Genomic DNA, 24,670 nt, shown 5'->3' with positions numbered 1-24,670 from the left:
ACTCTTTTAAAAATAGAATATATATTTTGAGAGAGAGGCCTTAACTGTTAATGAAGGCATCTGCCCCATAAAATATCCAATACATTTCATATTTTAACAAATAAAAAGTTTTACTGTTTTGGGAATTTAATAGCTATGTCAAGATATTTTCTACCCATTGCTGTAAATCTGGATTTTGAAGATTCCCACAAGTGAAATAAATGAGTGTTTTATGTTTCCTTCATAAATGACACCTCTGTAAAAGGCATCTCAAATGCAAAATAGAAGGAAGAATTTGGTACTGTTATCAGTTAATGTAATCCCTTTTGCTCTAGGAACATCTATATTTTGAGAAAGTCAGAAGAGAATTTCAAATATCTGTCTTTTGAGAAATTTCTAAGTGATTGCATCATCTTCTGTGGAAGTAAAAATATGTTCTAGCATTCTAGCAAATAGAATTTTCTTTGGGCAAAGTGTGTGTGGAAATCTATTACTGTTTAAAAAATGTAAAGCTTTTATTTACTTTATTGCATATCTGAACTTTTGGCAAGTCATCTCTGTCTTTTCCAGTATTTCTTTAAAAATCAAAAAATTTGCAACAGCTTGTTAATGGAGAAGGTAATAATTTTGGCTAAATCAGAGAAATGGAATTTTAGTTTTTTGAAGGTGAACGTTTAGTTATGTTCTCCGAAAAGACAGTTTGGTTGTATGAGCTCAGAAAGTCCAGTTAAAGTAATATAAATAATGAGATATGCAAATAAACAGTCTATTTAGTGTGGTAGAAAAAGCTTGTTTGATTCTGGTGGGTTATTCTTGAAAGTGGTTTTCATTTTTTTACCCTGACGTATAATTGCCTACAATATGATATTTTATTATGCTTAAGATTTAATTTACTCATGTTAATAAGGAGCAAATACAGTGTAAAAGTATATTAATATTTTTACAATATAGAGGCAACTAGAAGCAGCTTTGAATGATTTCAAGTTTTTTTTTTTTTTTTGAGGAAGATTAGACCTGAGCTAACTACTGATAGTCCTCCTCTTTTTGGTGAGGAAGCCTGGCCCTGAGCTCACATCCATGCCCATCTTGCTCTGCTTTTTTTTCTATGTGAGACGCCTACCACAGCATGGTGTGCCAAGCAGTGCCATGTCCACACCCAGGATCCGAACCAGTGAACCCTGGGGCGCCGAGAAGCAGAACGTGCAAACTTAACCACTGTGCCACCGGGCCGGCCCCACAAGTATTTTTTAAAAATTGGCATAACTTTTTAAAAAGTTTCTTATTTAATTTTTGGTGAGGAAGGTTTGCCCTGAGCTAACATCAATTGCCAATCTTCCTCTTTTTTTTGCTTGAGGAAGATTACCCTGAGCTCACATCTGTGCCAGTCTTCCTCTATTTTGTATATAGGATGCCTCCACAGCATGGCTGATGAGTGGAGCAGGTCCACCCCCGAGACTGAACCTGCAAACCTGGGCGGCCAAAGTGGAGCACGCGGAACTTTAACCACTTAGCCACCGGGCCAGCCCAAATTTGGCATAACTTTTAACAATATTGCTCTTTATTGGGTTGAACAGTGTTTTTCAGATTGAGATAACAGAAATGGGTAAATGTTTAGTGTTATTGCATCATTATCCTACTAAGAACCAAAGAGACTGGAGAAATTCCCAGTCTAGATGATTAGCTTTCTTTGTTAACCATCAAACACTTAGAGAAGACTTACTTAAAGTTTTGCCCTCTGAAACTGGCACTTTGGGCCCTGAATTATCTTTTGCCTCTACTAAAAATCACAGTGATTTTATATTAGCTAATTGTGAAATGTTAATTTTCATGTGTGTTGGGTTAGAAGAAGGAGGTAGGGATGGTAGTCACATTATATCACTCATCTTTTCCTTTGGAAATTTTGTAACCATCTGTAAAACCTCCAAAATGGCATTGTCTGTATGTTTACTTGAGCATGCCTTCCTTACTAATGTATTAGAAATACAGTCATGCAGTGTGAGAATGTTGCTCCTTACTGAAGTAAAGAATTCCCATGAGATTTTTTAAAAAATCATACATTAAAAGAATAATAAAGATTTTAAGAGCAGAAATTCATTAGAAACGTTACTCTGTGTGTACAACTTAGCTCTCAGGTTCTTGTCATTAAGACCAAAAGGAAGATATTTTGGGTTATCTAGTTATTAATGGAAAAAGGGGACACATAAAATTATCTGCAGAAAGAGTTCTGTTTTACTCCTGGCATTAGATTATGTTTTATGGAAAAAATACTGTGTAACTTAGTTGACATTTTCAATTAAAAAAGATAAATATTATTCAAATGATTTTTCCTGTTGCAGTAAATGCTATAACTTTGTATTCTAACTCAGTTAAAGCACTGAGTACTAGAAGAAAGGACTTTGATTTCTGGTGATTTAATTTAATGCAGGAATAAGACTTCCAGATACTAAAGAATAGACAGTTAAAATATAGTACATTATCATTGTCTCCACTGAATCTTTAGCAATGTAAATTCAGAGTTAATTTTTTAGACTTCCTGATAGTTCTACAATAATACTGCTGAAGACAGATTAGCAGTAATGGTTTAAGGATGGGATCCAGATGAATAATATGTTTTAAATGTATGGAATTCTCCAGCTAAGGAGAATCTTAATTATATTTTGAAGAGGTTTTCACATGAAAGTCAAATTAAGTGAAATAACTTCTCATGCATCAGTAGAATTCCTTTTCCTCTCTAACGACTATAACAGAACCACATTAAGATAATAGTTTTTTTAAACTTTCCATCATCAATGACTTTAACCTCTAAGCCTCAAACCTTCCATTGAGATCATTTATGAAATAACAAGAAGTGCAAATTAAAATGTTTTTAAAAATTCAAACAGTTAAAATTAAAATATTTTTGCCTCTCAGGTTGTCAAAGATTCAAAAGATTGATCCTGACAAGAATTTTATGAAATGGGCTCTCTCATAAATGTAAGGGTATACATCACTACAGCTTTTTTTGGAGGGTAATTTGACATAGTTTATCAAAATGTAAAAGTTGTCTAGCAGTTCCACATCTAGGAATTTATCCTACAGAGATATTCTCACAAGTATGGAAAGATATACATAAATTTTCTTTACAGGACTGTTTGTAATAGAGAAAGATTAGAAATAAGCTTACTTAACCAGTGCGTTTTTGATAGACCACACGGTCATTTTGGAATTAAAGGTATTTTATTTTAAAAAGAAAAGGACTAATTTAAAAAGAAATGAAGAATGGGAATGTGAAAGTGGTACGGTTGCTGTGGAAAACAGTCTGGCAGTTCCTCAAAAAGTTAAACATAGAATTACCATATGATCCAGAAATTCCACTTCTAGTATATACCCAAGAGAATTGAAAGGAGGGACTCAAACAGATACTTGTACAGACCCCCCCCCCTTTTTTTTTTGAGGAAGATTAACCCTGAGCTAACATCTGCTGCCAATCCTCCTCTTTTAACTGAGGAAGACGGGCCCTGAGCTTACATCCGTGCTCATCTTCTTCTCCTTTATATGTGGGACGCCTGCCACAGCATGGCGTGCCAAGCGGTGCCATGTCTGCACCTGGGATCCGAAGCAGCAAACCCTGGGCCGCCAAAGCAGAACGTGTGAACTTAACTGGTGCACCACCAGGCTGGCCCATACACCCATGTTTATAACAGCATTATTCACAGTAGCCAAAAGGTGGAAGCAATCCAAATGTCCATTGATGGATGAAGGATAAACAAAACGTGATACAAACATGTAACGGAACATTATTCAGCCTTAAAATGGAATGAGTTTCTGATACATGCTACAATTTGGATGAACCTTGAGGACATTATAGTAAGTAAAATAAGCCAGATAACAAAGAACAAATATTGTATGATTCTACTAATAGGAGGTACCTAGAATAGGCAAATTCATACAGACAGAAAGTGGATTAGAGGTTACAAAGGGTCTGGGAGAAGAGAGAAGTGGCAAATTATTGTTTAATGGGTACAGAGTTTCAGTTTGAGGTGATGAAAAAGTTCTGGAAATAGATAGTGGTGGTGGTTGCACAGCTTTCTGAGTATACTTAATGCCACTGAATTGTACACTTTAAAAATGGTAAGTAAATCTTATGTATATTATACCATATTTTTTTTTAAATGGTTAATTTTATATTTTGTATTTTTTACCACAATTATTTTTTTTAAATGAAGTAGTGCTATACATATTGAATTGGAAAGATGTCAGAAATATTATCAGGGGAAGAAGCGCATATGTGTATATTGGAGTAGGAGATTAGAGAGTGGGTGGAGTCCTATTTTTAAAAAAATTCTGTGGGTGGGTATGTTTATACACAGGGGAAAATGTGGAGATGATATATACCTATTTGTTGATAGTGTTTACCTGTGAGGAGTGGGACTAAGAAAGGGACTTCATATACTTTTGTATTGTTTGAAATTTTTATAATAAAAAGTATTTCTTTTTTTAAACAGCTTTATTGAGATAGACACATGATCATACAATTCACCCATGGGAAGTGTACACTTCAGTGGCTTTTAGTATGTTCAGAGTCATATGTCCATCATCAAAATCAATTTTAGAACATTTTCATTATCCCGAAGAGAAATTCTGCACTCCTCAGCCATAAACGCCCAATCCTCAGTCCTCCGCCACCCCCTGCTCAGCCCTAGGCAACCACTAATCTACTTTCCATCTTTATGGATTTGCCTATTCTGGATATTTTATACAAGTGGAGTCATAATATGTAGCCTTTTGTATTTGGCTTCTTTTGCTTAGCATAATGTTTTCAAGATTTATTCATGTTGAAGCATGTGTCAGTACTTTATTCTTTTTCTTGGCTAAATGGTATTCCATTGTGTGGATATACCACATTTTATCTGTCTTACTCATGTGTTGATAGACATTTGGGTTTCTTCGACCTACTAGCTATTGTGAATAATACTGCTCTGAATATTCATGAACAAGTTTTTGTGTGAGCATAAGTTTAAATTTCTTGTTATATAACTAGAAGTGTAATTGGTAAGTCATACAGTAACTCTATGTTTAACTGTTTGGGGGAACTGCCAAACTTTTCTAAAGTGGCAGCACCATTTTACATTCCCACCAGCAATATCTGGGGGCTTCCAATTTCTCCACATACTCACCAACACTTGTCTGTCTTTTTGATTATGTGGGTGTGATGTGGTATCTTGTTGTGGTTTTGATTTGCATTTCCTGGGTGGCTAATGATGTCAAGCATCTTTTCATGTGCTTATTGCCCATTTGTATATTTTCTTTGGAGAAGTGTCTATTCAGATCTTTTGCCCATTTCTTTTGTTTTGGTGTTTTGGGAGGGTTTTTTGCTGAGGAAGATTAGCCCTAAGATAACATCTGTTGCCCATCTTCTTCTTTTTTTTGCTTTAGGAAAATCAGCCCTGAGCTAACATCTGTGCCAATCTTTCTCTATTTTGTATGTGGGTTGCCATCATAGCATGGCTGATGAGTGGTGTAGATCTGTGCTTTGGATCCAAACCTGTGAACTTGGGCCACCAAAGCAGAGCACGGCAAACATAACCGGTAGTCCATGGGGCAGCCCCTCTTTTGCCCATTTATAAATTGAGTTATTTATCTTTTATTTAATTGTGATAGTTCTTTTTTTTTATTTTTTATTATTCTTAAAAATAGTTCTTTTTATATTTTAGACACAAGTCCTTATCAGACTTTTGATTTACAGAAATTTTCTTCCACTCTGTGAGTTGTCTTTTTACTTTGTTGATGGTGTCCTTGGAAGCACAAAAGTTTATTTTGATAATGTCCAGTTTATCTATTTTTGTTATTTGTACTTTTGATGTCTTAGCTAAACCACTGTCTAATCTAAGGTCACGAAGATGTACGCCTATGTTTTTTTCTAAGAGTTTTATAATTTTAGCTCTTACATTTTGGTCTTTAATCCCTTTTGAGTTAATGTTTTTATATGGTGTGAGGTAGAGGTCTAACTTCTTTCTTTTGCATGTGGTTATTCAGTGTCCCATGGCCATTTGTTTAATATGATAAGCATTTCTTTTATAATTTTAAAATTGTAAAGTGAAAGATTGGAATGGTAATTTGCTAGAATGGCAAAAGTTGAAGATGTTCTTCTTGGTAGCAGGAGAGTTCAGGCTGGAGAGTATGCAAGCATTGTCATGGAAAAGATAAAAAATTAAAAGGGAGGCAATAACTGCTGGAGTAAGGCCTATGGAATTAGAAAGAGTTGATTCAAAAGCATAGATAGAAGATCCAGCCTCTACTAAAAGACAATGCTTCTACCAAAGTACAAGAGAAAAAAGGTAAAAATCGATGCCTGAAAGTTGGTGGTAGCAGGGAAAGAAGTTGAAGGTATCAGAAATAGAAGACATATTCTCTTTGGGTGATAGGTTCCAGAATGGAATAGGAACATTTATCTTAGGAAGATGTATCTTATGAAGATATAATATGAACAATTATCTTATGTAGATTAACTTTATTAGAACACTTGCCAATCTTGCATTGCAGTCATCTGTAACAATCAAGTCAGTAGTTCGTTGCTTATAAAATTCAAAAATCTATCAAATTGTTGCCAGGCAGAAAAGATAGATATATTGACATACTAGATTAGTTCCACCAGAAACTTGGTCAAAATTGGGAGATATAAGTTCTTAGTATATTTATCAGCTACATCCTTTATAACAATAAAATTCTTGGTCATTCCTATTTCTGCCACACTGAGGAATTCTGCTTAGTCAGTCCTTATAAATTTGCAAGAGATCACCAGACAAATGATTATGGTAAAATAGAAATAAATCTTGGATTAGGTCTAGCAAGTCTTTATTCATTCATTCATTTAGCAAATACAGTCATGTGCTGCATAACGATGTTGTGGTCAGTGATGGACCACATATACAACTGTCGTCTGGTAAGATTAGTACCATACAGCCTAGGTGTGTAGTAGGCTATACCATCTAGGTTTGTGTAAGTTCACTCTATGATGTTTGCACAATGGCAAAATCACCTAACGATGCGTTTCTCAGAACATATCCCTGTCGTTAAGTGATGCATGACTATATTTATTGAGCCTCTACTATGTGACAGGCACTGTGATAGGTTCTGTGGATATAATGGTAAGCAAAACCCAGCAGAATTTGTATGTGTTTGGAACTGATAGTTGAATGAAGATGTCTTACTTTAATCAAATAACAAATTAATGTACAATTACTGTGATATATGCTACAAAGGAAGGATATATAGAACTATAAAAACATATTAGGGGCAGCTGCCTTCTCTACTTCCAGGTGCATGGAAGTAGCCTCTCCCAGATGTGCTTCTGGCTGCAGGCAGTTGCCAGCTTTGAGATTAATGGAGGGCTGTGAGAAGCACGGCTTGGTTCTAGGGGTACAGCTCCCACCACCCTCCGCTCTTCCAACCACAAGGGTATCATAGTAGTACCCAGCAAGTGCCCACCAAAGTCACTGTGATCCTGTTAGATATTGAAGGTACCACAAGGTTGATTGCTTTGCTTTTGTGAAGAACATTTTATTTTCTTACATCAAAGAAAATGTTAAGAGTATCTACAAAGATGCTTCTTTTCTCTTGGAAAGAAAAAGAGTGCCAGTAGGACCTCAGTCTTTGGGGAAACAGGCTGAAGACTATTCCCACTGGGATGGGGTAGATGACCCAGGCTGTGGTAATGCTGGACTGAAAGACCATGGTACTGAAACACCTGCAGGGCTACGTGTGGAGGGCAGTTTTCACAGGTGGATCCATGAAAGCAGCATTTTTTGAAGATGTAGTTCTAGCAGTTAGGAAATGGAGAGAGGCTGGAATGAAGGTATATATCTATTCTTCAGGGAATGGAGAGGCACAGAAACTGTTATCTGGGCATTCTTCAGAGGAAGATATTCTTGAGCTTGTTCATAGTTACTTTGATACCAAGATTGGGCACAAAGTGGAGAGTAAGAGTTATTGAAAGATTGCAGGCAGCACTGGGTACTCAGTCAACAGCATCCTGTTTCTGACAGACGTTTCTCTAAAGGCTAGTGCTGCTGAGGAAGCAGACATTCATGTAGCTGTGGTGGTAACACATGGCAGTGTGGGATTAACAGATGATGGAAAGGCTACAGCGTCATCAAATCCTTCAGCAAACTGTACTTGCCCTCCTCAACCTAGAAAAGGATTTCTAAGGAAGACAAACTGTTCCCCGTAGTTGTCCCTGTTTTATTTTAATGGTAAAAGTAACTTACTTTAAAAATATGTATGCAAATATGTGTGTGCTCAAATTACCTTACACAGGTACATGAGTGAAAAAAACCTCAGTTCAGTGAAATGAAACTTTAAAAAATTTATTATTTGTAAAAACTGTATGAAACCACAACATTAACTCTTATTGAAGGAATAGTGTAGTCAATAGAATAAATTACTAAATACAGATCAAATGTGCCATGTATCAGGTCATGTACCAAAATGGAAAGTTAATTTTGAGAAGTTATTGAGAAGCCTTGCTATTTAAAAAACTGAAGTGTTTCAAAGGCTTTTCCCTAATAATTATTAATTGCCCCTGTTTAATTTTGAGGGAATAAAATTTAGAAGATTACAACAGCTGCATTTCATAATATTTGCCTACTTATATACAACGATATTTGCTTGTCCTCCAAAAGAGGGCAGAATTAAAAAAGAAAACTCACTTCAGTCTTAAACAATTGAGTATATGTTACTTAAGAAGAAACTTGCTAATGATGTGGCACCTACAGCAAACAATTGCCTTACCAGTGAAAAAGGTGCATTGATGTAACAGCTAAAAGAGAGAAATAGTTCTTAATGTTTACACAACAGTCCTAATCCTGTCAATTGTTATCATTATAGATTTTATAGTAGCCTTTCTGGTAACTTCTTAGCACATTTTGAGAAAATATATTATTTACTATTTTAATAAATTATTTTACTGAAACCAGCCCATCAGATCAAGAAGAATCCTAATATATTTTCCTCTGAAATGGATGTGAGAAATGTAAATTTTATAACAGTATTATTTATCCTGGTTCAGTTCTAATACCATGTCATGTCAATTTCACATTGTGATTAGTAAAAACTTCTGCCTCCTCCTTCTTCCTCTTCCTAAAAAGAAAAGGAAAAAAAGGTTAGGAAACTTTGACCTAATCTGGCACGGGGAGGAATCAAGGAAGGCTTCTCTGAAGTGGAGATGACTAAAGTGATAATCCAGAGCCTTAACTTTACCAAGTGAAACACACAAATATTCTGGGCAGAGAGAAGAGCATGTGCACTAGCCTTAGGGCTAGAGGAAACATGTTCTTGAAGAAGTGTTGCTAGGGCACTGGGAGAGAGGCAGAATGTAGTGGCAGAGGCTATTAGGGAGATCAAGATGGAGCAGCCAGAGAGGCTGAAGGAGTACCTGGAGAATGAATGAGGGAGGAGGAGAGTTTCAAGAAGGATGAACATTGTGAAATGTTACTATAAGAGCAAATACAGTGAGAATTGGATAATCTTATTTGATTTAGTAGCACAGTAATGTTATGAGTGATACTAGCAAGAGTAGTTCTGGTGGAATGATAAGCTACTAAAGCTAGATTGGAATGGTTTGAGAAATGAGGAGTCTGTGAAAATGTTGACTTGAAGAGGGAGGAGAAAGGTTGGTAGCTGGAATGAGATAGAGTGTTGAGGGAAAGAGTATTTAATACTTTTTATTGATTGATTGAGATAGAGAGACTTAAACCCAGTTAAAAGCTGTGGGAGGAATTATTGAGAAGGGAAGTTGATTATATAAGAGAGAGAAAAGCTAATTGACGATTTACGGTTCCTAAAATGGCAGGAGATAATAGAATCTAAGGCAGAGGATTAGCTTTAGCTAATGGAGAGAAATCTGTTTTGAAACTGGAATGAAGGAACTGAAAGGAACAGATAACATGCAAATATAGGTAGATTTTATGGTTTCTATTTTCTCTGTGAAAAAGGAGGTATGTTGTCTACTTAGGGGAGGGAGAAGCTGAGGTAGGTTGGGGTTCAGAGTAGAGGAGGGAGGAAGACTAAGGGCCCACTTGAAATTGGTGTTCATTAATTTTTAGAGGAACATATCTGTCCTATTTCATGACTTTCTCCAGTATGGTTTGGTGACACAGATATAAGCTTGGAGAAGAATTGATTCAGGATTGTATTTTTGCCAAGATAGCTGAATTTAGGCTTTTAGCAAGAATGTTGTCGAAATGATGGATCATGGAATCAAAACTTGATGAGAGAAGTGAGGAAAGAAAAAGGCTGATAGACTGGGAAAAGCATATGTAAAGGAGATAGTTGGGTTTGGGGGTACCTTTTTTTATTGAGCTATAGTTCCCATACTATAAAATTCACCCTTTTAAAGTATACAGTTAAGTGGTTTTTAGTCTTTTTTGGTTGTGTAACCATCACCAGTATCTAATTCCAGAGCATTTTCATCATCCCAAAAAGATATCCTGTAGTCATTAGGAGTCATTCTCCATTCCCTCCTTCCCCTGGCAACCACTAATCTACTTTCTTTATCTATTGATTTGCCTATTGTGGACATTTCGTATAAATGGAATCATAATATGTGGCCTTTTATATCTTGCTTATCTTACTTAACATGTTTTCAAGGTTCATCCATGTTGTGGCATGTATCAGTACTTCATTCCTTTTCATGGCACAATAGTCCAGCAGATGGATATATCACATTTTATGTATCTATTCATCAGTTGACGGACATTTGGATTATTTCCACTTTTTGGCTATTATTCATAATGCTGCTATGAACATTTGTGTACAAGTTTTTGTATGAACATAGATTTTAATTTCTCTGGGGAATATACCTCAGAGTGGAATTGCTGGGTCGTATGGTAAGTCTGTGTTTAACAATTTGATGAACTGCCACACTGATTTCCACAGTGGCTGCATCATTTGACTTTCCTACCAGCAACGTATGAGGGTTCTAACTTCTTCACATCCTCGCCAACAGTTGTTGTTGTCCATCTTTTTTATTATAGCCAGCCTACTGAGGGTGTTTGGTTACCCTTTAAAAACTTTCTCATGCAAGTAATACGCGGATTTTTTTTTTCTTATAAAATATTAGCGTTATATAAATCAGGCTAAAAACCCTATGACCTCTCAGTTCCTATACCTTACCTAGAAGGAACAATTGTTTTCAATTTGGTGTATATTTTTCCAGAATTTAAAAAAATTCTCAAGGTAGATAGCCTAGATAGCCTTCTTACATTAATCCAACTGTTTTCATAGAAACTGTAATAAATGAGACTAGTTTGTTCCTTTGCAACCTCTAATTGTAGAATGTAACATCTTTTAAAAATTACAGCATTCATTAGTAAAAAACATATCAAATAAGCAAATCAAGTAAATGCCTATAGATAAAGGCTTACTGTCTCATATATTATGGATTTTTAAATGACAGCTGTTGGTCTTCGTGTATTAAAACGTTATCAGCAAAACTAATATTTTCTTCTTGTTCTTAGTGCCTGGCTCTCTGGCTATGAAAACCCTGTGGTGTCTCGAATTAATATGAGAATACAAGATCTAACAGGATTAGATGTTTCCACAGCAGAAGAATTACAGGTAAGTAATCACATTATCCTTAAATTATATGCTATCACATTATTCTTAAATTATCTTTATACTTCCTCAAAAGATGCTTCAGATGTGATTTCCTAACACTTTACAGGCAGTACTCAATTTTCGTGATGGTGTGGGACTGTAAAAGTGAATATGCAGGCTAAAACCATTCAAAGTGATCTTAATGGGAAAAATCATGATTGTTCTTTGACCTTTAACATTTTTGTCAAAACATTAAAAACTCTTACTGTCAAGTATAAATTTATAGGGAAATGAAAAATACGTAACACTAATGTTTATTAAGTACCCTGTAATTTTTTTTCATTCTTAGGTCTGTCAGGCGATTGGGGCAATTTTTTTTTTTAATAATTTCTTTTCCTCTTTTGTGTTGAGATATAATTCACAAAGCATAAAATTTACCCTGATTTTATTATATTCACATCGTTGTGCAACCATCATCACTATCTAATTGTAGAACATTTCATCACCCTCAAAAGAAACACCATATACTTTAAGTATTCACTCTCCATTCCCCATCCCCATCTACTTTCTGTCTATGAATTTGCCTATTCTAGATTTTTCCTATAAATGGAATAATATAATATGTGGCCTATTGTATCTGGCTTATTTCACTTAACATAATGTTTTCAAGGTATATTCGTGTTATAGCATGTATTAGCACTTTATTCCTTTTCATGGCTGAAGAATATTCTAGTATTTGGATATACCACATTTTATCTATTTATCAGTTGAAGGACATTTGGGTTGTTTCCACTTTTGGCTATTATGACTAATGCTGCTATGAACATTTGTGTACAAGTTTTTGTACAAACATTTACATTTCTCTTGAGTATATACCTACCAATGGAATTGCTGGGTCATGTAGTAACTTCAGTTTAAAATTTGAGAAACTGCCAACTGTTTTCCAAAATAGCTGCATGATACTACAATCCCATTACAATGTATGAGGATCCCAGTTTCTTTACATCCTTGCCAATACTTTTTCTTGTCCATTTTTTTAAATTATAGACAATCTACTGAGTTTAAAGTGCCATCTCATTATGGTTTTCATTTGCATTTCCCTGATAGCTAACGATGAACATCTTTTCAAGTGCCTGTTGACCATTTATATATCTTCTTTGAAAAAGTTTCTGTTCAAATCCTAATTAGGTTGTCTTTTTATTGTTAAAAATGTTCTTTATATGTTCTAGATACTAGACCTTTATCAGATATATGGTTTGCAAATATTTTCTCCCATTGTATGGGTTGTCTTTCACTTTCTTGATGATGTCCTTTGGCACAAATTTTTAAATTTTGGTGAAGTCTGATATTTTGTTGTTGTTATTATTGTTTGTGCTTTAGCTGTCTAAGAAACCATTGCCTAATCCAAAGTCGCAAAGATTTACACTTGTATTTTTTTCTATGTATTTTATAGTTTTATCTCTTACATTCAGGCCTTTGATCCATTTTGAGTCAATTTTTGTATATGGTATGAGGTTACTGGTTCAGCTTCATTCTTTTCATATGGATATCCAATTGTCCCAGCATCATTTGTTGAAAAAACTATTCCTCTCTGGTAAATTTTCTTAGCAGTTGTCTTGGTAATTTAAAACATTAGAACTGTTGAGAAAGCATTTTATTTTTTTGTAAACATTTATCAAGAATAGTTTAAACATTACTTTCCTCTTTCTCATCATGAAACATGATACAGAGTGAGCATCTTTTCTCTGCCTTTGCAAATTGTCATACTTTTAAGTTTGTATCAGCTTTCAGCATTTTATCCTTTGTACGTTCAATGTAGTTAAATATACCTGAGGGATCTTTTATTGTGAAAATTTTTTTCTAACGTCACTTCCTTCAGGACATCTTCATTCTTTTCATTATAATCACTTTCCTTATGTTAATGAATTTGCCTCCCCCAAGTCCCTCTGCTGCATATCTAGAGTATCTTGAACAGCAAAAGTGAAAGCATTCCCCTTTTCAGCTATTTCTTCTATATATATCTCCACTTAAGTTTGATTTGAATTTCACTATAACATTATCATTTTCCATTTCTCTGCTGTACTTTATCTTTGTTGGCCAATTCCCTCTTCCAACTATCCATTTTTGTAAAATATCATACGGATTTTCACTGGGAGGTAAGGAGGCAATACAACTACATGCTTTGCTGCTTGAGCCTGAACTGAATACAGATGTGCAGTGATCAGTCACTGACAGACTTTGAAAGAAGTGATGTGACTGGTCATTGATCATGATGTGCAGCTGGTATTTACATAGTAATTTGTGGACTGAAGACCCAGCAGTGACATTTATACTTTATGCAATTACTCACAGTTAATATGCGCATGGTAACTGAAATTTCAACTGTGTTTTTGGGGGTCTGGTATGTTAATTGTTAGCTAAACTATAGTATCTGAGATTTGTGCATTTTGGAACAGTGCAAGGCAGGACTGCCTATATTTAAATTTGCTTAGTGAAGTTGTCATTTGTTCCATGGTAATCTACAGCTTCCTTGGTATTCATTTTATTATTAAAAACTCTTTGATGTGTCTTTTTGTTTCCTAATCTGTATTTATTCTCACCTGCTTAACCATCACAGGCTCTTTCAGGCTACTTTATGTATTTCTACTTAATAGGCTGATCCATCAGAAATAAAATATCCAGGGGCTGGCCCAATGGCGCAGCAGTTAAGTTTGCATGTTCCGCTTCGGCAGCCTGGGGTTCACCGGTTCGGATCCCGGGTGCGGACATGGCATTGCTTGGCAAGCCATGCTGTGGCAGGTGTCCCACATATAAAGTAGAGGAAGATGGGCACGGATGTTAGCTCAGGACCAGTCTTCCTCAGCAAAAGGGGGAGAATTGGCAGCAGATGTTAGGTCAGGGCTAATCTTCCTCAAACAAACAAACAAACAAACAAAAAAACCAAAAAAAAAAGAAGTAAAATATCCAGAGTAATAATAATTTACATAGGACTTGGACTTTGCTGTGGGCAATTACTCTTTTAATTATGTTCTCCTTTCATTTCATCAGCAGTGCTCTTTACATTCTCCTTTCATTTTGTCAGCATTTTGTCATGTTGGGATGGAAGGAGGGAGTTAAGGAAGGTATTGATTTCTTTATATTATAAATAAGAAAACAGCAATTGTATCCAGAGTTACATATATTATGACTAAGAAAGCTGGAACTTGAACTCAGAACAAATATTTTTCTTACTTTCTTTTGCTGCTTCGCACTGGGACGTTGTCATAGCCAACTGAAGTTGTTAGGGCCCTCCAGCAGAAATAATTAAGTTGGCGTTAACTTATCCCCTTTTTTGCGTTAGTAGGGAAAAAAATATGTAGGAAAATCAGGATTTTATTAAAGTAGATTGGGAGTTTGCCAGAATTTTGAGCTTTGAAAAACATGAGTCTTGATTTAAATTCCAAAGTTTTTAGTGAAAATTAATAATAGAAATCTCAAAATTCTAATTCTAGAAAATCTCAATTCTAAAATTCTAATTTAAATTTTAGTTTAAGTTATGTATTAGGGAAAAATGTGTCCCCCAAAAGTTTGCTAAAGAAGAGCATACTAACTAAGGTTCTAAAATAGCGTGTAGTAGCTATCCTTAATTTTTCATCCTTGGTTCCTTAGGAACTCTCATTGATTTAAAATGCTTTGCTTCTCATTTCTCTAGAAGTACCTACACATGATAATATAAGAGGCCAAAATGGGCTCATAGATTTTTTTGAATAGTAATCTTGATAGTTTTTTCATTCATGCTTTATTACTCTCCTTCAGGTAGCAAATTATGGAGTTGGAGGACAGTATGAACCCCATTTTGATTTTGCACGGGTAAGTAAAAAAATGGAGAATGTAGCAGTTCCAGTGAAGCTTAGACATAACTTTTTAATTCTGTTCTTTTAGTATTAAAAATTCCTGGCCTATTTGGAATTCGTGTGGAAGCATGGTGGAAGAGAGACTCTGTAAAGCTTTTTTAGCAGTAAAAAAACACCTAGACACACAGTAAAAGAATTTTAAATGCATTGCTGAGCCTGGAAGAAAGTAAAGGAAATTCTCAAAAGCAGGCTGAACAAAGAAAACCTAGAGACTAAAGTTACAGACTTAAAAGGGGGCAGGAAAGCTGAGGCTGGAGGCATGTACCTTCAGGAATCTAGAGTTCTGGAGATTAACTGCTCTGTGAGAGGACCTGCCGCAGTGCAGGCTACTGAACCTGAGACCCCTGTGTAAAACCTAAATCTCCAAAAGGATAACACCTTTAGAAAAAGAAAGACTGGCCTCAAAAATCATCTGCTTTGAGTCAGGAGACTTGGAAAATAATCTGTTTAAGGAGAGTTGCCTCTCAACTTGTGGGATGTATGGGCAGCGTCTTCTGGGAGCTGGAAAGCATAGGCCTGCCCTCTCATGAATGTTGAATTTGAATTTTTACTACCCTGGAAGAGGAGAAATTAATTTAAAGTTGTTCAGTTTAGTAGTGCTCCTTGATACCTGGCAGAAACAAACTCATATCCTCCCTGAACAGAAGCATCCTCATTCTAGCACTTCAGGAAGTTTAAAGATTGTTTAACTCAATATGAACTCATTTAAAAAAAAACTACTAATTGTTAATAAAACACCATTGGTGAGACTGAAGCAACCAACAGATTTAGACCTGCCAGGATGTTAGAGACTCGAGCTATCAGATACAGAATATAAAACAACAAAATGTTTAAAAAATAAAAGATAGAGTAAACATTAACAAACTCTCAAATGATGTAACATATTTGAAAAATAGAAGCTCTCGGTAGAAAAAAGTAATTGTTGAAATTTAAAATTTAACAGTAAATTAAGACACATTAGAGAGAGCTCAAGTGAATTAGTGAATTGGCTGAAAATCTGAAGAAATTACAAGAATAAATTTTGAGAGACAGGAAGATAAATATAAAATAGATGTAAACACGTTGGAGAATAAATAATACCGAAATGGTTTATTAAAAAGCTGTCCTTACCCAAGTACTCTTGTTTAAGATTAATAAATATTGGACCATTTTTGTTTCTTTAACATATTGAGCTATAAATTATGGCATTACCAAGGCTTAATTTAAGCTTTATCATAATTGCATGAATTCTAAGGAATGTGTCAGGTATTTTAGTAAATTTCTTGATCTATTACCATTTTTAAATAAGGGTATTTTCTTTTGAAAGAAAATATAGTCTGTATTGTGTATAGCTCTTGACTGACTGAATCTCAGAATCCTAAACTCTTTTTGTATGTAGGCCAGCAAGGAATCTATTTTCAGTTTCTTTTCCTTCTATTTTCATTTACTAAAAATGTCTGAGGATCTTGGATGACGTGAAAGACTACAGTTCAGGCCTTGACATTAGTGTAACTAAATTTATTTTCCTTAGCTTTTTATTTTGAAATAATTATGGTTTCCTATGAAGTTTCAAAGAAATGTAGAGAGGTCCCATGCACTCTTCATTCAGTCTCCCCCAGTGTTAACATCTTGCATAACTATAGTACACTGTCAAAACAAGGAAACTGGCATTGATACAAGCCACAGAACTTATTCTTATTTCACGAGTTACCCTTGCGCTCATTTGTGTGTGTCTCTGCAATTTTATTCCACGTGTAGCTTTGTGTAACTACCACCGCAATCAAGATACATAACTGCATCATTGCTGCAAGCTTGTAGTATATCTCTATAGCTGCATACACCCTTCTGCCTTCCATCCCAAACTACTGGTAACCACTAATCTGTTCTTCTCTGTAATTGTTATTTCAAAAATGCTATAAGAATATTATAAACAGTATGTATCCTTTTGAGATTGTCTCTTTTCACTCAACACAGTTCCGTTTAAGTTCATCTGATTTATTACAGAATGTATCAATAGTGTGTTCCTTTTTATTGCTGAATGATATTCCGTGGAATGGATGCACCACAGTTCGTTTAGTCATTCACCCATTGAAGGACATTAGGATAGTTTCCAGTTTGGGGTTATTAGAAATAAAGATGTGTATAAATTTCTGTGTAAAACATGCGTTTTCATTTTGGGAGCATAAATGCCAAGAGACTATTCTGTATTTTTATTTAGATTTAAATAGCCAGATGTGAATTCTCTAGCCAGACTAAAGTGCTGACTGTCCAAAAGAAAGACAATCATAGTAGCAGTAAACATTTGAATAGATCATGAGTTCAAAGTAAATCTCAAGGTAAAGTTTTTACTTATAGAGAATAGACTTCACGAATGTAGCTAAGAGGCTCTCATGTCTCTTGGGTTTTTTTGAAACTAAAACTATAGGTATTAATTTTTAAAGTAATTGGTAGAAAGTAGATATTGTTTCTCATTATATAGGCTAATAAATCTGACACACCCCTGTCCCCGCCACACACAAATGGTCTTAGAAATATTTGGTGTACAAGCTGAATCAACAACCAACAAATATTTGAGTGCCTGCTGTATGTAGTGCACTGGACATTATATTCCCTTTTGGGGTTGTTTTTGGCATACCCTTTGGCATATTACTGATATTTAGTTGCTGCTGGAGAATTTGCAGTACTGAATTTTACACCATTGAATTAGTTGTGTTTTATTTACAGAAAGATGAGCCAGATGCTTTCAAAGAGCTGGGGACAGGAAATAGAATTGCTACATGGCTGTTTTATGTAAGTTATAGCTAAAATTTTTAAGTTGGGACGTGACCGCATGATATTTATTTTGATGAGTTCAGATGTTTGCTCTGCTTAGTCTTATTTCACATCCTAGTTCAAAGTCTTTACAACTGAGTAAAGGGAGTTAAAATTTTTTTTTGCATTTGTCACTTTTTCAGATAGTAATATTATAACTTGAAGAAGAAATTTAAAATTACTGCTAGTCCTACTATTTGGAGACAATCATTATTTATTTTGGAGTATGGACTATTTAGTCATCTATCATATGTATATATAATCGTCTCTGTATGTATTTATATGGGATTATATGTTAGATTATTTGATTATGTCCTCCCCGAGTTAAATAACATTTTGATTAGATTAGTATTCATTTTTTCTCTTGGGAAATACTATTCCTAGAATTTCCTTTTAATTTCTCCAAAGTTTGTTTTTTCATTGCTTAAGGGCTATTAGATCTTTGTAACTGATTATGTCCTTATCGTTATAAAATACCCTTGTTTTTTCACTTAATGCTTTTTACCTTGATTTAAACCACGTCTGATGTTAAGGTCAGACTCTTTTCTTTGGTGTCCATTTGCCTGGTGGGTCTTGCCTGTCTGTGTCTGCTGTCTGTGAGCCCTTGTCTAGTGTGGCTCGTGGACTGGCGCACAGTTCGGGTTTGCTTTGTGACGCAATCCTCGTCTGTCTACACAGTCTAGTTGTGTTGCTTTAGAAGAAATCTTGATTATATGATCTGTGTTTCCTCTGCCTCGTTTTGTGCATGTGCTTCTTCAGTTAAATTGGAAAGGTTATTGTTTTATTCCAGGTTGCCTTTATAACTTCACGTAATCCTATAATCTAATTTTCAGCTAATATGTGTTGATTTCCTACCATGAGAAATTACAAAACTGATTTTAGTTTATTTTTCTCTTGGTGAGAAATTCATTTATGTAAATATTTGAGTACCTGCTGTTCTTGAGGTGCTATTCTAGACATTAAAGCTCGGCAATGAACAAAACGTGAAAATTTCTGCCTCCATGGAGATTATTTTCTAGTGCAATCTTATTTATACCCCAATATTGTTTGATTTATCAGTTTTAAATCATCTCTTTTTACCTCTGGCTATAAAAGAAGTGCCTATCCAAAATTATATCCTCATCTCTCTTCCTGATTTTATCATTCCTTCGCCTGTTTTTTCTTTTACTTAAGTAATGTAAACCTAAACAGCATCTTGGTTTTTTTTAAAAAACTGAGTAGTATGCGCAAATTCATCTCAATAGATATCCAGATGTTCTTATATTCTAGCATTCAATATCATATCCTCCCCCACAATAGCATGTTTAACTTGATTCTACCAGCACTTTTGATAATACTCTCTCATCTCTTACAGATGAGTGATGTGTCAGCAGGAGGAGCCACTGTTTTTCCTGAAGTAGGAGCTAGTGTTTGGCCCAAAAAGGTAAACTTGGTTTGTTTGTTGTTTTAATTTTTTTGTTCTCTTTATATTTTTCCCTGAGGAAGAGATGCGTCTTTATTTCATGGTTTAATTAATGAATTACATTTTTTAAAGTAGTATACTTAAGGACTACATTATCCTTAGGTAAAATTTTGGATATCTTTATGGTGCAGTTTACCATGAGTACCTAGAGGTGATGAACAACCAGGGATTAGTATTTAAAATTTTTATTTCTGAAATGGGTTCCATATGATGTTTGCCCCCCAACTTACTATTGTAAAATTCGTTAGGTTTGTTTTGGCAAATACCCTTTTTTTGTCAAGCAACTTTGTGGTATTAATGTTTTCATGTGATCACCAAAATTTTGTGAGTTATATTAGAGGTAGATATAACGCTTCCATAGAGTAGTAGTTCCACAGGAACAGAGGAAAATATAATTACTGCAAAAAGTAATGACATGATGTTTTATTTGGGAATAATTTTGCATTCAGCCAGCCTTGGTGGTCTAGTGGTTAAGATTTGGTTAAGGTTTGTCAGGGAACCACAACACCCGTCTGTCGGTTGTCATACTGTGGTAGCTGCATGTTGCTGTGATGCTGAAAACTATGCCAGTCGTATTTCAAATACCAGTAGGGTCACCCATGTTTGACAGGTTTCAGCTGAGCTTCCACACTAAGAAGACTAGGAAGGAGGAGCTGGCCACCACTTCTGAAAAATTGGCCACGAAAACCCTGTGAATAGCAGCATAGCATTATCTGATACAGCAGCAGAGGGTGAGAAAATGGCACAAAAACACCAGGCAGGGTTCCATTCTGCTGTACACATGGTTGCTAGGAATTGGAATTGACTGGACAGCACTAACAAGAACAAATTTTGATTGTTCTCTACAGGGAACTGCTGTTTTCTGGTATAATCTATTTGCCAGTGGAGAAGGAGATTATAGTACACGGCATGCAGCCTGTCCAGTGCTAGTAGGAAACAAATGGGGTAAATATTTCCTATATTGTCTGAATAGAATTTGTGATTTTTGTCTTATATTTTGAAATTAATCTACATCTTAAAAGAAAATGAAGACAAAACTCCTGATTTGCCTATAACTTTGACATTCAACCAAGCAAGTTTCAGGATCTTAATTTAAATTTGCTTTCAACAGATCAGAATTTTGATGACAGATTTTACTTTTAACACTATTTCCACCTGTTATTATAGGAAACATTAATTGACTTAATATTGAATAAGTCAATATCTTCTCAAGGGGTTCACAATTGTCTCTGAGTATTAGTATATCTCTGAGACATACTAATGGATACATTAGAGTATAGTCTAGTACATACTAATACAAAGATGTAAACAGAAGATGGTGACTCCTTACATTTGGGGAGGTTTCTTCAAAGCTTAATTTTTAAATTTTGTCCTGAAGATATAACAGTAGTTTTCCAGGCATGTGAGGGACCAGGGCCAGGACCACTGCAGGGCTAGAGAGACATTCACTCTCATGCAGGTGCAAGCATTGGCCACATTAAAAAAAAGGAAACAGGTGAAGTTATTTTAATGTATATTATTTAACCCCATATATCCATTTCAATATGTGTCAGTAGCCATATTTCAAGTGCTCGGTAGTGTTGTGTGTCTAGTGGTCACTGTATTAGACATAGCACGATTAAGGAGTAAGACCTGATCATCAGGATTTAGAAGATCTCCCCTGATGATTATGTTTGAGAACCACTGGACTAGAATGAAGAGAGGCTGCTGGAGGAGAGATCAGTTTAGAAGGCTGTTTTAAGTGGGTGACGACGAAAGCTTGGACTATGGCAGCAGCAAATGTGTTGAAGAGCAAAGAATAGATTCAAAAAATAGATTAGGAAAATTGACAGAGTTTGATGAATAAAACATTGGATGCAGGGGTTGAGAGAAGTAAAAGAGTAGTTAAGAATTACTATGGGTCCGAGTTTAGATATTTTGTACATATTTCATGCCATTGATTGGGTTCTATGAAACAGCAGAAGGAGTATAAAATTAATTTCTTTTGGGGTACATTTAAAACCAGTATCTTGGAACCAAGGAAACTTAATGAACACATAGTAGTAGTGATTTATCATAGAATTGCTCTTTTAGAGTGGAGACTTTGTGTTCATTTTTAAGCCTTTGTATTAGAGGTTGTATTTTGCAAACTGGTAAAAACAAAGTTCTGTTCTATCTGTTCCTACATCTTAATTTCCTTTGTGTTTCACTTCAATCCTTACATTGAACATTAGAAACTTTAGGAAATGCACATACATAGACTCTTAAATGTACATACATATATATAAAATCTTCTGTGTTTCCAACATATAGTGAAGTTTTTAAAAGACTGCATAAGTAGCATCTGCCTTTATCTGGTTTTGGTTTTGAACTTTTAACGCATGTAGAAACTTTGTTATAGCCTTAGCTTTTAGAAGTTAATTAAATGCTAGTTAGATATTGGGGAAAATTAATATATTTTTTTCTCTCATAGTATCCAATAAATGGCTCCATGAACGTGGACAAGAATTTCGAAGACCTTGCACCTTGTCAGAATTGGAATGACGAATAGGCTTCCCTTCCTCTCCTGTTGTACTCTAATGTGTCTGATACACATATTTCCCAGTCTTAACTTTCAAGAGTTTACAATTGACTAACACTCCGTGATTGATTCAGTCATGAACCTCATCCAGTGTTTCATCTGTGGACAGTCACTAACTTTGTGGGTTTTTTTTCTTTAAAAAGTGACATAAATCATCATATTGTACATATAAAACCTTAAAGTTCAGTTGGTATCACAGAGGACAAAGCAAGGCAGAGTTAAAAATGAAGAATGTTTGCATTTATGTTATATTTTAAAGAACTTTTTGGTTGGATAAGAAATACAATTTCAGCATCTGCTTATACTGTCTGTGTAAGTGTTATGTTTACCTAGTCTCACTCCTTGTTTTCTGGATGTGCCTGAAGACTAGGAATAAACTGGGCCTCTAATCTGGTTTCCATATGATGTTTGCCCCTCCATAAGCTATTCTAAGTTGATTTTTTTCTTCCAAAGTCCTTTTTAAAGAAGTATAAAGTATTTTACCAACCGCCTTCTCTCATAGCTCCTCTGTGGTGAACTAAATCTGTTTGAGTTAAAATACTTTGATTAAAACAATTTTTGTAACATAAAGTCCTGCATAACCACACTGGGCTTTCTAACTAAAATGATCATCACTTAGTCTTTCTCCTTGTTCTTGAGTGACTGATGATTTTGTCCATAAAATTTGCTGTTTTTCCTAGTGCTAATACCTTGCCTCTTATTCCTGCTACAGCGGGGTGGTGATATTAGCATTCTGATGAAATAAATATCGTGCCTTACGAGACTGGAAATTTTAAAATGTAGAAGTCCTTTCAATGATGAGGGAAATGATAAAAAAAAAGGAAATTCTTTCCTAAAAAGCCAAAATGTTTGTTTTTTCAATTCTGAAATATGTTGTGACAACAATGACCTATTTATGATCTTAAATCTTTTTAAAAAATGTTCCTGTTTTCTGTGTGGTATTTTTCATATTTGAATGTGAATGCATGCTATAGCAGTAACAGGTTATTTCTGTTTATGTTATTTCTTTAGTATGTAGGACTTAGGTTTATCCTCTTAATTTTCATTCACTCTAACATCACATTGTTATGGTAGAAAAATTTAGGCTCTCTGAGTAATCAAAATATATTTCCTTCAAAGGGAGCTCTACAACCTTACTATGGGTTATGACAGTAACCCATAGGTTATGACAATAGTTATGACAGTAATGGTACTTACTCTTATTCAAAGAGACTTTCTCTTATTCAGAAATATGGTGTGATAGTTTAAAGCTGTGACCGTAATGAAATATGTTAAATGACCCTTTAGACTAACTTTTTACATTTCCTATGCTGAATTCTAATTCATACAGGGCTGTTTATCCTTTATGCAGTATTTAAATATTTAAGGAAGAATTTGGTTAATACTCTGGGAATGAAGGTATTACCTTTACCAATTTTTAAAAAAATCAAATACAATTCTTTTTTCCCAACTACCCTTTGTCCATCACAAGTATTTTAATAAGAAATGTTGAGAATTAAGTTCAGTACTTTAATCTACTAAGATTTTTGTGACCATAGATTATTTTTAAAACCCCTTTTTTAGATGGAAGCGACATAAATTCAAAAGTGTAGAAATAAAATGGGGGTTCAAAGGATGGAAACTGCATTTTAGCAAGTAGAATAAAAATATCTATTTCAGAAGGAAATGGCAAATTCCATATCTTACAAACTTCCTCATTATATTCAACCCCAAACCCCATGTGGGAGTTAATAAACTCTCTTCAGTGTTAGATCTTACAGAACCCTCCCAAATTTCATCATTACCAACTATCTTTCTTTACAAGTGAAAAGGAGAAAAATATTCCAGTGTAAATCTTTAGGTCCAGTGGTCATTGCAATCCTTTTTTTCTTCTTTTATGGTGAACTTTAAAATAAGTAAGGGCTAGAACTATCATGGAAACTGGTTTCTTCATCAACCCTAAGTGCCTATCCTTCAAGACTGGAAGTTTCATCATTCATTAACTTTAAGTATGGAGTTATCACCAGTATCTATCACCAACATGGGGTTAACTAAAGAATCCCGCAAAGAGCCAGAATTATTATTGTAATACGTCCTTAAAGCCATAAATGTAATGAAACTCCAATGCAACGTAGATTTTGTATAGGTTTGGATATATTGGGTTAATTCATATTATTTAAAATAACTGCATAATAGTTAACTTCTGATAACAGATATCAGTCTTATCCTTTGAAATCTGTATAATAAAACATGGGGGTTGTTATTGGAACACAATGAGATAAGGAGATTACATCAAAATGTAAATAATCAACAAGTGCATGGTTTTGTTCAGTTGACTGTTTTCATAGCAAGATTTTCAAGATGAAGAAAGCTATGTGTTATTTACATTGTGGTCCAAACTCCTTATCTCAATGAGAACCAGGTTTAAATAGC

General features: G+C 34.8%; 1 protein-coding gene and 1 pseudogene across 4 annotated transcripts in view; both read left to right on the top strand.

The window, feature by feature from the left end:
* The window catches only part of P4HA1 (prolyl 4-hydroxylase subunit alpha 1), an 80,067-nt gene extending 56,888 nt beyond the window's left edge, over positions 1 to 23,179 (top strand). For all 4 annotated transcript variants that reach the window (XM_008540747.2, XM_008540748.2, XM_008540750.2 and 1 more), the window contains 6 exons: positions 11,475 to 11,574; positions 15,349 to 15,402; positions 18,150 to 18,215; positions 19,591 to 19,659; positions 20,547 to 20,643; positions 22,151 to 23,179. In XM_008540747.2, coding sequence (XP_008538969.1) covers positions 11,475 to 11,574; positions 15,349 to 15,402; positions 18,150 to 18,215; positions 19,591 to 19,659; positions 20,547 to 20,643; positions 22,151 to 22,221 — 457 coding nt within the window. In that variant the 3' untranslated portion in view covers positions 22,222 to 23,179. The remainder of the gene's footprint in view (positions 1 to 11,474; positions 11,575 to 15,348; positions 15,403 to 18,149; positions 18,216 to 19,590; positions 19,660 to 20,546; positions 20,644 to 22,150) is intronic.
* Positions 6,860 to 8,288, top strand: LOC103564808 (enolase-phosphatase E1 pseudogene; annotated as a pseudogene).
* Positions 23,180 to 24,670: the final 1,491 nt, after the last annotated feature.

This window comes from Equus przewalskii, chromosome 1 (genome assembly GCF_037783145.1).
Source record: "Equus przewalskii isolate Varuska chromosome 1, EquPr2, whole genome shotgun sequence".
In the NCBI taxonomy this organism is placed as follows: domain Eukaryota; kingdom Metazoa; phylum Chordata; class Mammalia; order Perissodactyla; family Equidae; genus Equus; species Equus przewalskii.
The sequence above is the reverse complement of the archived record's forward strand: the minus strand, read 5'-3'. Positions and strand labels throughout refer to the sequence as shown.